This window comes from Rattus norvegicus, chromosome 10, assembly GCF_036323735.1.
Source record: "Rattus norvegicus strain BN/NHsdMcwi chromosome 10, GRCr8, whole genome shotgun sequence".
NCBI lineage: Eukaryota > Metazoa > Chordata > Mammalia > Rodentia > Muridae > Rattus > Rattus norvegicus.
Window position 1 is genome coordinate 39,549,159 of NC_086028.1, and position 15,896 is coordinate 39,565,054.

Below are 15,896 nucleotides of genomic sequence, written 5' to 3' on the forward strand. Positions count from 1 at the left end.
ACATTCTTTTAGTTCTTCTGAGAGATGAGTAAATCTAGAATATGCATGTAAGCAAGACTTCATCAGATGCGTGTGAAGGAAGAGGGGTGGGAAAGAAGAGGTTGGGGAAGGCCCCAGCTGTGTGAAGAGGGCTAGAGGAGGGACAAGGATAGGCTAGTGGCCTGGGCTGGAGGTGGGGAGGGGCTTGGGAGACACAGAATGCTGTGGCCAAGGGCATGGGCACTTCCTTCACTGTTAGCCACTCACCACATTACCACATGTGTCTCCAATGCCGACTGGCTTGACTGACCACAACCTCTCCCCACTGCCCAGCTTACCTTAGCCTCCTAAGCTCACCCTTTAAGTTATATACATAGGTGTCTGCATCTACATGTGGGTGGGGAGTGTGGGTGCCCGTGGAGGCCAGAAAAGGGACTCAGACTCTCTGGAGCTAGAGTTACAGGCAGGTGTGAGCTGGTACATGCGTCCTGGGAACTGAACCTGGGTTCTCTGCGAGAGCAGCCAGCACTACTACCACTGAGCCATCGCTCCATCTCCCCAAGTTCCCCAAACAATTTCAGTCTGTGTCACAAATACAGTATTGTCAGTGATCCCTGTGGTTGATCCAAAGAGGACAGACACTTATCCCATGGGCAGATGGCCCAATGGTTTCCACAATAACTCTCCAGGATCTAAGACCAATGGAAACCAGACAGCCAGGTGGGGCCTTCTCCCTCTGGTCCCGGGCAGGGAGAGGGGTATTCCCTGACCTCCCTGTTTGGCCACTTACCTCCATGCGCTGCTGTTCCAGCAACTTCACCTTCTTCTCAGCTGTACCGAAGGCCCCTGCTTCAGGGACCTTACTTGCCGTCATACTGGCCTAGGGAGAGACAGAGTCTTCACCAAAGTGTCAGATAAAACTTTGTCCCCAGCCTACTGCTCGCCTCCTTGCTCCTCCCACCCAGCAGCCACCAGAAGAAGTGTCACAGCCATGACCTCCTCCTTCTGAAAGCCCATGAATATATATCTGTCACACACACACACACACACACACACACACACACACCCACCCATGGCTGCTAGCTTCACCATCCTGCCCCCAGCTCTTTGTCAACCCCATAACAACTCCGGATGCCCTAACCTAAAAGGCACGGCTTATATATTTTTAGAAGGTATTAGGAGTCAGTGAGATGGCTCAGAGAGTAAGCATTGTCTCTAAGCCTGATGAGCTGAGTTCAATATCCAGAACGTACGGTGGAGGAGAGAACTGTCTTCTGACCTCCATACACACATGCAACCCCCAACAGAAAATAAACAACACAGAAGTGTTATGGAGGTTGGCAAACATCACGAGCCCAGAAGCATGTGCTAAGAGCGCGGCACTGTGCAGATGCATGCACACAGCACGACCCTTCTGAGATTCTTTCTGAATTCTGCAATCTAATCTAAACCCACGTCCACTCTGCAAAACAACTGGCCAGCATAACTCAAAAGGGCCGAGGTTGTGGAAAAAAGGACAGCTGAGCCATGTCGCAGACATGAGGAGACTAAGGAGCTGGGATACCGAATCCCACGTGGGAGCCTGATTCAATTCTGGAGCACAGAAAGGACCGGAGTGCAAGACGGGTACATCTGAAGAGCGCGCAGTGCCAACGCCAATGCTGACTCTGGTAACTGAACCAGTTATGTAAGACGCTTGGTGAGGTAGGTCTGTGGTTACGTAAGCCAGCCCGGGAAGATGGAGGGAGTATGGAACACAGCTCCACACTATTTCTGCCTAGGTTTAAAGTTACCTCAAAACAAAATGTTTTTAAATTGACCTAGAAGTGCACACATGCACTGACTGTTGCCAGGGCCCTCAGGTCTGCTCAGACCAGAAGTTGTTCTGCACTGGCCCCATCGACTGGAGTCTACCCCATGGGTCCCTACTCTCACTACTCTCTAGTCCCTACCACAGGCTGGGCAGACCTGGAAGCAGAGCTTGTGAGCCTCTGGTGCCCCCTACAGGCTAGGTCCTGTAAACATACCATGGCGCTAGGAGAGGAAAAGGTGCCTGATGAGGTGGCCTCTGAGAAAGGACAAATGCCTGGCCCAGGAAGCCCACTGTTAACAGCTAAAGGCTAAGTGACACTTAGTTTTAATCCCAACAACGGCAGGGGGATCTCTGTGAGCTGGAGGCCAGTCTAATCTACAAAGTGCATTTCAGACCAACCATGGCTACACAGTGAAGCTATGGTTAAAAAAATAAAAAGGGGCCACAGTGCTAGTAAGAGGCAGGGTGAGCCTTGCTGTTTAGCTGGCCACCCCACATCTGCTTGAGAGGTTACAGAAGAATCTTAATTGTATGACAGTACATGACATCTCCGAGACTCCTGCTGGCCCTGGAAGAGACAGCCCTCCAGGCAAAAGAACCCAAATGAGCTCATGACTTTGCAAGTCCTGGGTAAAATACATCACTGCCCATGGGCGGGGAGTGAGTGACCAAGGTAATTACTACATTACATAGAAAGCTGGCATTAGAGCTTATGTTGCAACTGACTGCAACTCACTTGGAGGTGAAAGTAAGCTCGATTAACAACGGGGCTAGAGGAGTCTGAGGGATGGTGAAAGTGGAACAAGGCACACTTTGACTTCACTGTGGCAAGGCTGGGCCTGGAGGTGGGGAGGTGTGGGCCAGTGCTGGGGCATCCCCAGACCATAATCTTCCTCTCCATGCACAGGCTCCAAGTTGTAATCTCACAAGCTTAATACAATCTCCACAGGGCCCCTGACACTTTGGTTCTGCCATGGAATGTTCAGATACTAAACTGACTTTTGGGAGTCACCTTCGAGAAGGAGACTTTGACAAGACAAAATGCATTAGGGTGTTAGTACCCAGAATGAGCAAAACACTGAACCCCAACTCCCTTGAGCAGCCACTGGACAATCCAAGTCAGCAAGCAGGAGAAGCAAGCAGCCAGTGGGGGCCACAGAGCCATGTGACTGCCAATACCTCTGAGCATGTGTCTCACGTGGGGTGAAGGCAAAACAAAAAGCCAAGGAGTGGCCACACTGCAGGGGCAGACGCTGCACCAGGAAACAGAGACTACCAAGTAGAACCTTCTGTAACTGAAACTGTGTGTAGGAGGAGGTATGCTCGCTCTCAGTGAGCAGCTGAGCAGACACTGGGTTTGAGAAGCCTGGGATATTCAAGAACTTCCTGCTACACACCTGCTGCTGTCCAGCCACGCCCTTCTTGCCAGCACCCTCTGTCTTTGGGGAGCTGGGCTGCCCACAGAGTCCCTCTTTGCAGTTGCTGTTCATCAACAGTCTCTTGAGCTCCGTGTTTTCCTCCCTGGATAAGAGACAAGTAAGTTGGAGACATCACACTGTCAGCCCTGGGTTGAGAAGCTGGCAAAGCCAAGGACCTACTGTCACATGGACTGCAGCAGTGTTTTGGAGAGTGCGGCCAGACTAATAGGACATCTGTAAGCCACCCAGAAGGTATGCAGGCTTCCTGAGAGTCCTGCACCACAGTTTCCACATCTGGAGGTTGTCTACACATGTGACACCTTTAGGTCTTAGGATCTTGTTCTTGTAAGAAAGTTCTGCCCCTATGGCACCTGACACTCCCTCTCTTTAACACAGAAAGAGCAGGCTCCTGGCTTGGAGCCGGAGTTGACGGATCCTCCCTACACCTGTCATGGACTCAATCCCACTGTACCTGCTTTCAAGGTTATCTAGTGTTGAATACGGTGGTGCTCTAGGTGAGACCTCCTTTATAATTTACAGTGGGAGTGGTTACCAAGCAACGTTGAGTGTGGGCACTCACACCTATAATCCCAGTGTTCATTTGGGAGGCAGAAGCTGGAGTATGGAGTCTGGGGCAGCCTGAACTACACAGGGCTATAGAATGAGTCTGTTCACCAAACAAAACAAGCAGAAATATAGTAACTGAGAGTGAAATCCTAAGTTCATGAGGCAGGCTGGGCCAGGTCAGGCACTCAGGATGTTTGCAACATGGACACATTCCCTCAGCTTCCATTTAAATACAGAAACACCACAGAGTCAAATGACTTTTCCCAGGCCACTCAGCAAGGACTTAAATTCCTGCCTTCTCACCCATAAGCCTTTCCTTCAGCCTGGGCATTCATGTTCTTGACCTTATCCATGTCTTCCATGAATAATGGAGTATGGCTTTAAGGCCCTAACCACTAGGCTATCCAAAGTAAATCAAGAGACAGTGATGCAAAATGGCCCTGTGGCTACAGTGACCAATATACAGTGGAATATACAGTGACAAGGCCTGGCTCTAATGCAGAATCTCTCGTCTAACAGGCTAACCCAGCACCCTGCTACCCTATGGTGAGCAGGGACTGTCACTTCTCTAGTGAATGCCTACATCTGTGTAGTGAGACTCTCGGGAAGTCCCTGCCTCTGTCTGGGATCATCTCCCCTCACACATGGAGTTAGTCTGCATGATCTGATGGCAAAGGCCCTTTGAGATCCAGCAATCACAAATTCCTGTTTCCCTAGAATCAAGAGGCACTGATCCTTGGTGGTCAGAGGTCCTTAGTGATAAGTAGAGCCGACGGCTCACCTAAGACAACCAAGCCCAGTCTTGCCAAGGACAGAGAGGCTGGGGTAAATCTGTATACCTTCCCACAGGTCTGAGTCCAGAGAGGGACTGCCCAAGACCCCAGGAGAAGTGAGCAGGGAAAGACGGTGACCACCAGGGGGCAGGAGAATCCCGAGCCAGTTCTCACACAAATGTCAGCAGTTCTCCCCAGGGAAGGAAGGGCAGCTTTCAATGATGTCTACATTTCCCACCCTCAAGATAAACAGAGCAAGGGAGAAAACAGCAGAAGCCAAGCAGAAGGGCCACGAGATCTGCTGTCAGAACAGAGCTCTCAGATGTGGCCTCGTCCCAGGAACCGGTGTGATATATTATTCCCCTGCCCTATCTCTCTTCCGGTCTCAGGGTGGCCTGGACTTACCGCAGCCTCTCAGCAGCCTGATCCCGCTGTTCCAGGCTCTTGTCCAGCTTGGCCTTCAGGGCTTCATTCTCCTGGCGCAGCTGCTCACATAAGGTCTGTGGGGTAGAGGGGCAGACAGGGGCTCGGGTTAGAAGGGGCACATCCCAAGGCATGCTGACACAAGGGGGCTCGGGCTTTAGCCAGTAGGGCCAACTATCCAGGCTTCTCTTCCATGGAGTCAGTAGGAAGGATGCCTGACAGAGACCTCTCAAGAGAACTTCCTCCTCTTCCCTTAACAGCCAGCCCTGCCTAGGCTCTTCCTCCATGGTCTACATCTCTGGTCTTGTTCCCTAACTAGGGTGGGCGTCCTACATTCACTGCTACACAGAATATAAGGGAAACTGTGTTGTGTCACCCAGGGAGACTCCAGAACTGCTGGCTTCCCTTCTGATGAGCTTGGGTGAGTGGGAAGGACAGCCTTGCACTGGAGCTCTTGAACTCTGGGTTGAAGAAACAGAAAACTTGTTATCATTTCTTTCAATGCCCAGCAGAGGGCCCTGTGCCAAATTTGACATAAAAAAATATTTAATTTTTTTCTCTTTTTAGGTGAGGTCTTACCCTATAACTTGGTTGGGCCTGAAACTTACTGTATCCCTCAGCACTGAACGCCCAGCAACCTTCTTGCGTCTGCCTCAGTGCTGGGACTTCAGGGATGAGTTGGCATTGTTTGTTGAGTGACCCAAGAAACATAACAGAGATAGAATGAGGAGGAACTGGATCCAGTTTCCTCTACCCAGAGGCTGAGAAACAGCGAGCTGCTGTGGCCCTGGGTGGGGACACCAGGGAACAGACTGTCCTGCTCCTGCCCTGAGGCGAAGGCTACAATGGCAGTTCACTTGTTAGCCTATCCTTGGGGCCTCTAGGTAAACACCCTGGGTACAAACCAGATGCTGGACAGGATCAGCAGCAGCCAAAGGTCACTGCCCTCTCAGAAAGTGAAGAGCACACCTATGAAATCCCTTGAAAGACTGGCTTGTTTTTATTTTATGTATAATGTTTGTCCTGCACCATGTGTGCAGTATCCACAGAGGCCAGAAGAGGGCATCAGAATCCCTGGAGCTGGAGTTACAGAAGATTGTGAGATGGGGGCTGTGTGGGCGCTAGGTACCAAACCCCCATCCTCTCTCTGCAAAAGCAGCCATCATCTCTCCAACTTTGCCTTTTTTGTTGTTATTGTTTTGCTTTGTTTTCAAGACAGGGTTTCTCTGTGTGTCTCTGGTTGTCCTGGAGCTCACTCTGTAGCCCAGGCTGGACTCTATCCACCTGCCTCTATTGCCTAAATGCTGGGATTGCAGGCATGAGTCCACCACCTGGCTTTGTCTTGCTGTTTGAGATGGAGTCTGGCTACACAGTCCAGGATGGCCTTGAACTTGAGGTCCTCCTGCCTACCCCCAGAGCAGGCAGAGGTAGAGCCTCCACTCCTGACTTGATCACTCATTCTTTTACCAACTGTGTATGAAGTGCCAGGCACGGGTGTCTCTCTGTGAAGACAGCACTTAGTAGGGAGACAAACTAAGCAAATAAACTACCCACCAAAGCAGAATTGTTGAGAACTGTTAGAGCCAAGAAAGGAATAAAGAGGAGACTGACGGAAGAGACTGGTGGGCACCAGGGAACCAAGATATATCTGCATTCGAGTGCCCAAAGGTTGGTGTGCAGGGTGACCTCAGTCCTGGCACCATGTCAGGAAACTCCAAAGCCTTGGTGGCCTCTTAAAGAGTTGCACTCCCTGGGCCAGGCCCTCCACCACATAGTGCTTCTCCAGTCTTCAGTGAGAGGATGTCCTGTGTGCTCCTTGTCAGACAGCCAAAGTAGACCACACCTGCTCAAGGTTACACAGGGTGATTCCCTCCTTTCATCAAGGTCTACTGGCATAGCTGAGGCCACAGACTGACTGGCACAGAAGGAGAAGGGTCTACCCAGAAGCAGGGAGCCTTAAAGTGTGAGAGCTCTAGCCAAAAGGACGGGGTGCTCAAATCCTGAGCAGGGCCTCAAGCAGCCTCATGCCCATCATCTTCAAAATGGTTACCAATTAATTGTAAGTGGGCCACACTGAACTGCAAAGTCCTCAAGTTAAGACGGCCTGCCCAGAGTAGATGACCCCATCAAACAAAGCCAACAGTGACCCATCTCCCAGCACTGGGCTCTAGATTGCACAAAGGCCTTTGATGCTGCGTCCCTGCTAGCTCAAATCCTTACAGGACAATTGGTGACTTGCTTAAGACCATACAATAATGAGGATTAGCCATTTTTTCCCAGCACAGGGAGCCTTCTAAGAGGGATTTGAGAAAGGAGGCAGGGAGGAAAGGTGGCTAACGGTATGGGATTTTAAATGTAACAAATTAAAGCTGGGTGAGGTGGCTCATGTCTAGAATCCTGGCACTTCGGAGGCTGAGGCAGGAGGATGCTATGAGTCTGAGGCCAGCTTGGGCTAAGAGTGAGACTACTTCAAAACACCTTCCTTCAGGGGACAGGGCATAAAAGAGCCATGGTGACAGCAAAGTAGGCAACAAGGTGTCCTTTGGAGGCAGAGGCAGGGAGATTTCTCTGGTTCAAGGCCAGTCGAGTCTACATAGTAAATTCCAGGATAGCTGGGCAACATTGTGAGACCCTGACTTAACGGGAAAAAGAAAAAGGAAAAGAAAACAAGAACAAAGCAGGCCATACTCAGCCAGCTGGGCCACACTTCCAGGACACTCACTATGAATCTGCATGGCCCACCTCCCATTTCCTCATTTCCTTCTTTCTCTACACACCGACCACAAGTTCCTTACTGCAGTCACCACTGTGAACAGAAAGCTCCAAACAGGCCTAAAATCTAGTCCTCAGAAGTCCCCGTAGTTAAGCCCTATACCCTATGGCTAGAAGTCCCCGTAGTTAAGCCCTATACCCTATGGCTAGAAGTCCCCGTAGTTAAGCCCTATACCCTATGGCTAGATAGAAGTCCCCATAGTTAAGCCCTATACCCTATGGCTAGATAGAAGTCCCCATAGTTAAGCCCTATACCCTATGGCTAGAAGTCCCCATAGTTAAGCCCTATACCCTATGGCTAGAAGTCCCCATAGTTAAGCCCTATACCCTATGGCTAGAAGTCCCCATAGTTAAGCCCTATACCCTATGGCTAGAAGTCCCCATAGTTAAGCCCTATACCCTATGGCTAGAAGTCCCCATAGTTAAGCCCTATACCCTATGGCTAGAAGTCCCCATAGTTAAGCCCTATACCCTATGGCTAGAAGTCCCCATAGTTAAGCCCTATACCCTATGGCTAGAAGTCCCCATAGTTAACCCCTATACCCTATGGCTGTGCGGGGGTTGCGAGGAGATACTTGCTGGCCTTACCTGCAGGATGGAGGTACGTTGCTCATTTTTATGCACTTTGGAGGCCAACCTGTTGAACTCGAGGGCCATGCGGCCCAGGTGGGTGAAGAGCTGGCTGTGATCTGGTTCCTCTGCACACACACTCAGGGTGGTCTCCAGGCGCTGCAGGTGGAGCATCAGATTGCCGTCCTCTGGGGGTGGGGACCCCAGCTCCTGTGGGAGCACCAAGATGATCTTCACCAAGCCTAAGCAGGCAATGCCAGCCAATTCTTCTATTGCTTCCCCATTCTTCATGACTCAGTTTCCCCTGTGGCCTCTGTTCAGCCCAGGGAAAATTTCCAGTAACACAGGTTCCCTATCTGGAGCTGACTCACAGGGCAGGACCTAGGACTTCCAAGCTACTGGCTGGCCTAACACTACCAAGGTCATCTTCCTCCTATGCTTTGAGTCTTACTGAGTGCCCAAGGGTAGTCAGTTCACCCTCCCCCAGGCTGGGCATCCTTGCAGCTCTGTGTGTGTGTGTGTGTGTGTGTGTGTGTGTGTGTGTGTGTGTGTGTGTGTTCTCTCCTTCACTGCACAGCAAAATTGACATGAGGAAAGGTAGAGAGGGTGTCTCTGGCTGTAACACACTGCTTCCTGAGCTCAGGGAGGCTCCACAGGGCACTGTGCCTAGGAGTAGACCAAACACCATGTCTCTAAGAATCGCAACTCTTTTTTTTTTTTTTAAAAGATTTATTTATTTATTATATATAAGTACACACTGTAGCTGTCTTCAGATACACCAGAAGAGGGCATCGGATCTCTTTACAGATGGATGTGAGCCACCATGTGGTTGCTGGGAATTGAACTCATAACCTCTGGAAGAGCAGTCGGGTGCTCTTAACCGCTGAGCCATCTCTCCAGCCCAGAATCGCAACTCTTAATACTGCAGAGAACCCTAACCTAGTAATTTAAAAGAGAGCAGCCTGGGCAGACTAATTCAGTGCTGCTCTCTCCATTCTCTCTCAAACCTTGCTACTGAAGCCACTGCTCTGGTCACACCCACATCAGTCCTAAGGATTTCAGTGGGAACTTTCAATCCTGGCTCATAGATAGGCGTTAGTTAGTTAAGCCTCCCAACCTACTCCTGCCCAAGGCCCCTGAGCTAGGCCCCAGGGTTCTGTGGACCTCATTTCTATCTGTGTATCCTGATCTACCTCAAATGATCGCATACTTTAGCTCCTCCAGCTCCCTCCTCTGAAATCCTTCAGAGAATCACCCAGCAGATTCCCCTCACCCACCCACCCCCATCCCACCCCACCTCAACCCTCAACAGTTCAGACAAGGAATCACCCAGCTGATTCCTCCCAAATGCCAATCCTTCAGAGAAGCAGAGAACAGAACCACAGGGAGCTATGGTTCAGGCTGGGACAGTGAGGTATACAGACAGAGAACTTGCTCACAGCAGCACATGGTAGAGTGGCAGAGCCAGCCATACAACTGGGGTTTTCTCACTGTACTCCAGGGCTCTGTGACCTGCTACTAAGCTCTGTGGCAACTGAATGCTCAGCCTGTTTCCTATCAGCACCATACTCTAGTTGGAAAAAAAAAAAAAGGCAGAATCAGTCTCCAATCCTGCAACTCTTCCTCACCATAAAGGACTGGGAGTGGCCAGGGCTGTTCTCTGGAGACCCACAAAGTGCTTCAAATCCCTCAAGTTTCCCCAACTAGCCTACAAGCTCCCAGCAGGAGTTGGTGTACTCCTGAGTTGGCAGGACAAGTCAGACTGACTACACAGGGACTTTTAACTGAAAAGGTAAGTCATCAGCCCACGGTTGCATGCTGAAACCTTTCTGAGCAAGGGAACCTCGCCTGCTCTCAGTCATGTCTCAGTCCTCAGGGATTAGAACAGCATGATCGCAGGAACATAGGGTACCAGAAGACAAAACAGAGGGCCTGCCTCATACTCAGCATCCCAACAGGACGGTCCTCCCATCACTAAAGGCTAAATGCTGGTGTGAGGTGGGTTGGTGTTGCGGGTGAACAAAAGAGCACCAGCCATCCAAACTTTCCTGACTCAGGGTTGTAGAGACTGTAGCATCAGTGAGGTTGAGGCCAAGTAGTGCTGCCATAGCAACAATTTAATGGTCTACAGTGGGGCACGCCTCATTGCATGGACTTAGGAGAAGAGGCAAGAGGCTTGTCTCACACGAAAACAAAACAAAACAAAACACAATACAACAGAATAAAGCAAATATTAAATGGGAGGAAGGAAGGGATGAGGAAAAGACAGGACTTTAAGGTCTCTGACAAATCTTGAAGGTTTTTCACAATAGCTCTCCAAGTCTGGCATTTTAAGAAAGAACAGAAGGACTGCACAGTTGAGATCAAGGTTAAACACTGCAAGGTAGGAATGTGGATTAGAGCAGCCTCTCTGAAGCTAGAGAAGGGCGTGCATTCTCCAGTCCAACAGCTCCTGGCAGGAGCCAAGGACCTGCACAAAAGAGAAAATTACTCCCTTGGCTCCCATCAGCACCAGACCGACCCTTTCCACACCCCCAGGCTTCGAGCCTACAGACCCAAGAGGCTGAGTCACTGTAACTGACAGAAAGGTGATTGGTCCAGAGGCCAGTGGGGCTGGCAAGGGGCCCAGGCTTTCACAACAGTGTGGTGCCTGTGTGCCCCAAGCTGGGGAAGTCACCAGCAGGGGATTTGCATATGAGAGTGAGAAGCACCCCATGCTATAGCCCCTCTGTGTCCCCCACGTAAGTGCAGGGGACCCAAGGGATCTGAGTGGTCCTGGTGCCTGTCAGGTGACAGAGAAGAAAAGGATGTGCTGGGGGTGGGGTGGGGTGTTGTGGGATGGGGGTGCCTGTCTGCTCACCATCACGTTCCTAGAGTGGTGGCCAGTTTCAGGTGAACTCTGCTCCTCAGGAGGGACCACTTCAAAGTCAGAGGAGGCGCCCTAGGTAGAAGGGAGTTAGTAGCTGCCCTAGAGAAATGCACCCTGCCCTCAAGAAGACAGAAGGACAAACAGTGCAGAGTTCCCAGGGTCAACAGTCACAAACCATTCACATGAGATCACCCAAGAACCACACGACTGACTGCCATCACCCTCCTTGTGATCTGAGGTCATACCCCTCCATGGCCATTATTTATCCGTGAAATAACGGGGTGTGGGGGGTGAGCCGACCTTGAACCAGTATTATTTATTTGTTCGTCGTGTGTGTGTGTGTGTGTGTGTGTGTGTGTGTGTGTGTGTGTGTGTGTGGTGTGTGTTTGTGTGTGTGTGTGTGTGTGTGTGTGTGTGTGTGTGTGTGTGTGTGTGTGTGTGGTTGGACAGATGAGGAAACCAAGTTCACAAAGTCAACACACAAGCCAAGACTCAGCACAAGCTGGCAGATCCTGCCAAAGCAACCAAGCCATCGCCTGGGCTCAGGTGTGTCCAGCTCATCCTGGGTGGCAATGGCTAGAACAGCCACACCAAGGAAAGTCCTACACCAGCCTCACCAACTCAGGCCCAGAGGTCCCAGGAGAGGACTGACCTGAGAACACCAAGGATGGTCGACAATGTATCCCAAACCAAGGTGATGGCCAGACGGTTTTATATTTTCCAAGCAAACTTCGCTGGTTGTGCAATCAGCTGAGGGGCCCACAGTACACCTGAACCTGGCTCTAAGATTCCCTTAAACCTGACCAGGGCTGGGGAGATGGCTCAGTAAGTGGAGCATTTGCTACACCAGCAGGAAGACCTAAGTTGGATTTCCCAGGACCCATGAAAAAGCAGGGTTGGGCATCCATAACTCACAACCCCAGCACTGGAATGGACAGAGACAGGAAGATGGCTGGGGCTTGCTGGCTTATCTGAAAACAGAAAGCTCTGGGTTTAGTGAAGAGATAAAGGATTCAGTATGGGATAAAGCAAAAAGCAGTAAAACAGGACACCTGACATATTCCTCTGTCCTCATAAGCACAGGCTCCATGTATATACCTCTTTCCCCCACCCCCCCACCAAAAAAGCCCAAAAAACAAAACCATCCTCTTGACCCACTTTCCCTGTCCTGGGATGGGGTAGGACAGATGGGAGAAACCAGCCCAGCTGGCCACTAGTCTGAGCCACCATGACCCCATCTGTGGTCTCAGCCCTACTAGAGAAGCTCTGTCCAAACCTACACTCTCAGAGTTCCATATGTGACCTTGGAAAAAGCCCAATTTCTCTCCAACTGAAGGATCCCTTGAGAGGTTGGTCCTATGACACCAAGCTACACTTCTCCATTGAACCTGCAGGACACGGTGTCTGACCTCTTGGCAGTGTGCGTCTGTCTGTGCCCGGTTAGTGAGCATGGTCACATTAGACAGCTGGGTAAATGATTTTAACTCCTTGTTTGATCAGGACCTCCCCGGTCATGAGAACCATGACTTCCACCTCAAAATGGCTAATTGCCCCATCCCAGCACTCCAGACTGAAATGTGGTGGGAAGAGCTTCAGGTCACAACTCTAAATACAACTTACATTGGATGGAGGCTTGGAGGCTGACACTGACTTCTCCATGGAGTTTCCAATGGTGGTGGTGGTGGTGGTGGTGGTGGTGGTGGTGGTAGTAGTAGGATGTGCCTGAACCTTTGTATCCTGTCCTGGAAAATAAAGACTGTGACTAAAGAAATCTATAGAAGGGAAGATGCATGAACCCAGCCCACAGGAAGAACACTTGATGGAAGCCCTCTAAGTTCTCTCTTGATTCAGAGAAAAGAGAGGCTGTTAGAAGTCAGGTGAAATGATTGGCCTGATTAATGGGCCCAGAGCCCGGGCAGAGACCTCCTTCCCACATCTTACTAGGAAAACTCCAAGGTTTCCCTGCCTCAGGGATCTAGAAAGATTTTCAGTTAACCAAGTGCTTTCTTTTGGGTTTTTGGGGGGGGTTCTTTTTTTTTTTTTTCGGAGCTGGGGACCGAACCCAGGGCCTTGCGCTTCCTAGGCAAGCGCTCTACCACTGAGCTAAATCCCCAACCCCTTCTTTTGGGTTTTGAGAGAAGCTCGTGTAGCCTATGTTGACATCAAACTTAGCTGAGGATGACACTGGACTTCTCGCCACCAACTCCCAACTCCAGGGTTACAGGTATGTGCTACAATGCAGTTTATTCCGAGCAGCTGAACACATTCACACTAGATGAATTCTACCCACTGAGCTACAGCCCCATCCCCGTGCTGCTCACAGCACTCCCGTTTTAAAGAAAGGAAACCAGGGGCTAGCAAGGTCATCGACTTGGCTAGTCACTCTGCTAGCAAGTGTAAAACCTGGACTCAAATGCAGCTCATTTCCTTACCACTGGAAACCACTGCTACAGAAACTCAGAGAATATCTACGCACGGCACTGGGCCAGTAAGGACAAGGATGCCAGCCACACTGACAACAGTGCCACAGGCTCTGACACCTCCCCCTTTCTCATCTGCCCAGCAAGTCCCATCACTCTTAGAAAGGAAGCTCTCACAGGGGCCTGGGATGAGTCCTGAGGTGTAGCAGCAGGAAGTGCTCAAGTCTGGTGTGGGAGAGCTTCTCTTGGTCCCAGAATTTGGCCTGGATTGGAGACCAACCCTTAGCCACTGTCACCCTCTCCTTTAGCTGACCTCATAGGCACTGATTAAGGCTAATAGGCAAGAACAGATTCTTCTCTGGCCTCAGTCTTCCTGATTATAAAACAGGGAGGAAGAGGACAGAGGACTTTCAATTCCCATGCCTGGCGGGGCTGGACCTGCCACACAGCGGTTGTGGATTCAAGAACCACTCTGCTAAAGCCCTAAGGTTTGTCTTAGGTGCCACAGACCACTGTGATGGCTCACTAAGGGCTGCTGTGGCATCAGGAGTGCTGTCACTGCAGTCTTCTGAGGTCCCTTAAAGATCTGACCACCTATGGGTGCTGTAGCCAAAAGATGTACGCAGGAAAAAGGTCCGGGTGAGAATGGGTAGGTCCTGCGGTGTTCGGGGCCTGGGCCTGGGCAGGGTGTGTCCAGGGTAGGCGGGGGTTCTGGATTGTTCTGGTACCTGTGAGCTCAGCCAGGGGATCAAAGGAGACCAAGGAGGGAGCAGGTGGTGGTGGAGGCAGCTCGCTGTCCCTGACCAGCGCCTCCGCCTTCTGCCGGAGTCTGGACGCTTCCATTTGAGATTCCTCCAGAAGCTCTCCTAGAGAAGAGTTGGAGAAGCACAGGATTTACCCAGCCCAGTGCACGGTTCTCCCCACCCCACCCTAACCCTGGCATGGACTGACTTCATTCCCACGCTGACTCTGTGGAGCCCAAGCCTGTGTCATACAAGGCAGCATAAGAAGAGTCTGGCAGTGGGGCCCAAGGAAACCGCCCACCTCTGACCTTCTCCCTCCCCATCGCCCCTGCAGAAAGCAAGGGGCTCTCAAGGGACTGCATTCTAAGCCTCAGTTTCCCTTCAGCAGCTAGAGAAAGGGAAACTCTCAACCCCCACCTACCACCAACATGAGTGGGTTCTGCCAAGCAGGGAAAAATGCTTGGAAAGCCAGGATGCTGGGCCCTCCACACCAAGGCTGAACACAAAGAAAGTGACCTCCAGACAGTGTGAGGAGAGTGAGGAAGTCAGTGAAGGCCCTACACCAAGGAGAAGCATGCAGTGCAGCAGTCAAGGGTGGGAGAGGAGCGGGGAGGGGTGGGCTGGGTAATGGGGACAGCTTGAGCGGAAGCTGGAGGAACGAGGCCCAGGGCCCGGTTGCACTGAGCTCTGGGCCAGCTCTGCTCCTGGCCTGGCATCCAAGCCCTGGGTTCTGGGGCGGCCCTGCACATTGGCTCTCCTTATCTTGCACACTGCATTTCTCCAACAGGAGACCGTTCTGGTTCCAGGTTACAAATTGGGCCTTCCACTCCTTTTCCCATTCATGTTTCCCTCTTGGTCCCTCAAGGATACCCTTTGGGGTAGGAGAAGTCAGGGCTGGGGATGCCATCACCAGGCTACAGAACTGCACACAAATGCCAGGACCCAACGCTGGGTCAGAGGGACAGCAGCGTGATGGGCAGAGGTACCTGCCCACCTTTGTGAGGGGGCTGGCATTGCAGGCTGCAGGAGGAGGGCCAACATAGGGAGGGTCATGGTCTGCTTTACCTAACATCTTTATCCCTTGTATTTTTCCCTTCAGCCGAGTATTCTCCTCCACTAGACGGTCAAAAGCTGCGGACACCTCCTCTCCCAGAGGCGTGCTGCCCCCTGGGTCGTAGATCCGGTAGGGTCCTCTCCCTTCCATGAGGGTGGCTCAACCCCTGCCGTGATGGCCACCTAGCTGTAGGGACAATGGCAGACATCAGAGGGCTGGCCAGGCCCTTAGGTCATAGTTTCTGGGGATGATGCTCTAGTCTGCCATGGCTCTAAAATGTAGTCCCTATGACCCAGAGCAGAATGCCTCACTTCAGGCTGGTCTGACCGCAGTGCTGCAGACACCTCCGACGGACGTTCTGCTTCTATTAGGATGGCCGGAGCAGCATCCACTTCTGCCAGCAGGTGTCCTGCACTGTGGATCATTTGCAATGGCAGTGAAATGAAGTGTTGGATGTGAGTGAGAATCTCAGAGTCGCAAGAGGCGGAGTTCCTG

General features: G+C 51.4%; 1 protein-coding gene across 14 annotated transcripts in view; it reads right to left on the reverse strand.

Annotated features, from left to right (window-relative positions):
* Positions 1 to 15,896, reverse strand: part of Tnip1 (TNFAIP3 interacting protein 1) — a 47,280-nt gene that overhangs the window by 11,400 nt on the left and 19,984 nt on the right. For 7 of the 14 annotated variants that reach the window (NM_001108826.1, XM_063269497.1, XM_063269498.1 and 4 more), the window contains 8 exons: positions 15,413 to 15,587; positions 14,333 to 14,470; positions 12,805 to 12,926; positions 11,176 to 11,256; positions 8,334 to 8,525; positions 4,956 to 5,050; positions 3,190 to 3,313; positions 770 to 859 (listed from right to left, as the gene is read on the reverse strand). In NM_001108826.1, the coding sequence (NP_001102296.1) occupies positions 770 to 859; positions 3,190 to 3,313; positions 4,956 to 5,050; positions 8,334 to 8,525; positions 11,176 to 11,256; positions 12,805 to 12,926; positions 14,333 to 14,470; positions 15,413 to 15,551 (981 nt within the window). In that variant the 5' untranslated portion in view covers positions 15,552 to 15,587. The remainder of the gene's footprint in view (positions 1 to 769; positions 860 to 3,189; positions 3,314 to 4,955; positions 5,051 to 8,333; positions 8,526 to 11,175; positions 11,257 to 12,804; positions 12,927 to 14,332; positions 14,471 to 15,412; positions 15,588 to 15,896) is intronic. The other 7 variants (XM_063269503.1, XM_063269501.1, XM_063269502.1 and 4 more) reach the window with 2 other exon arrangements.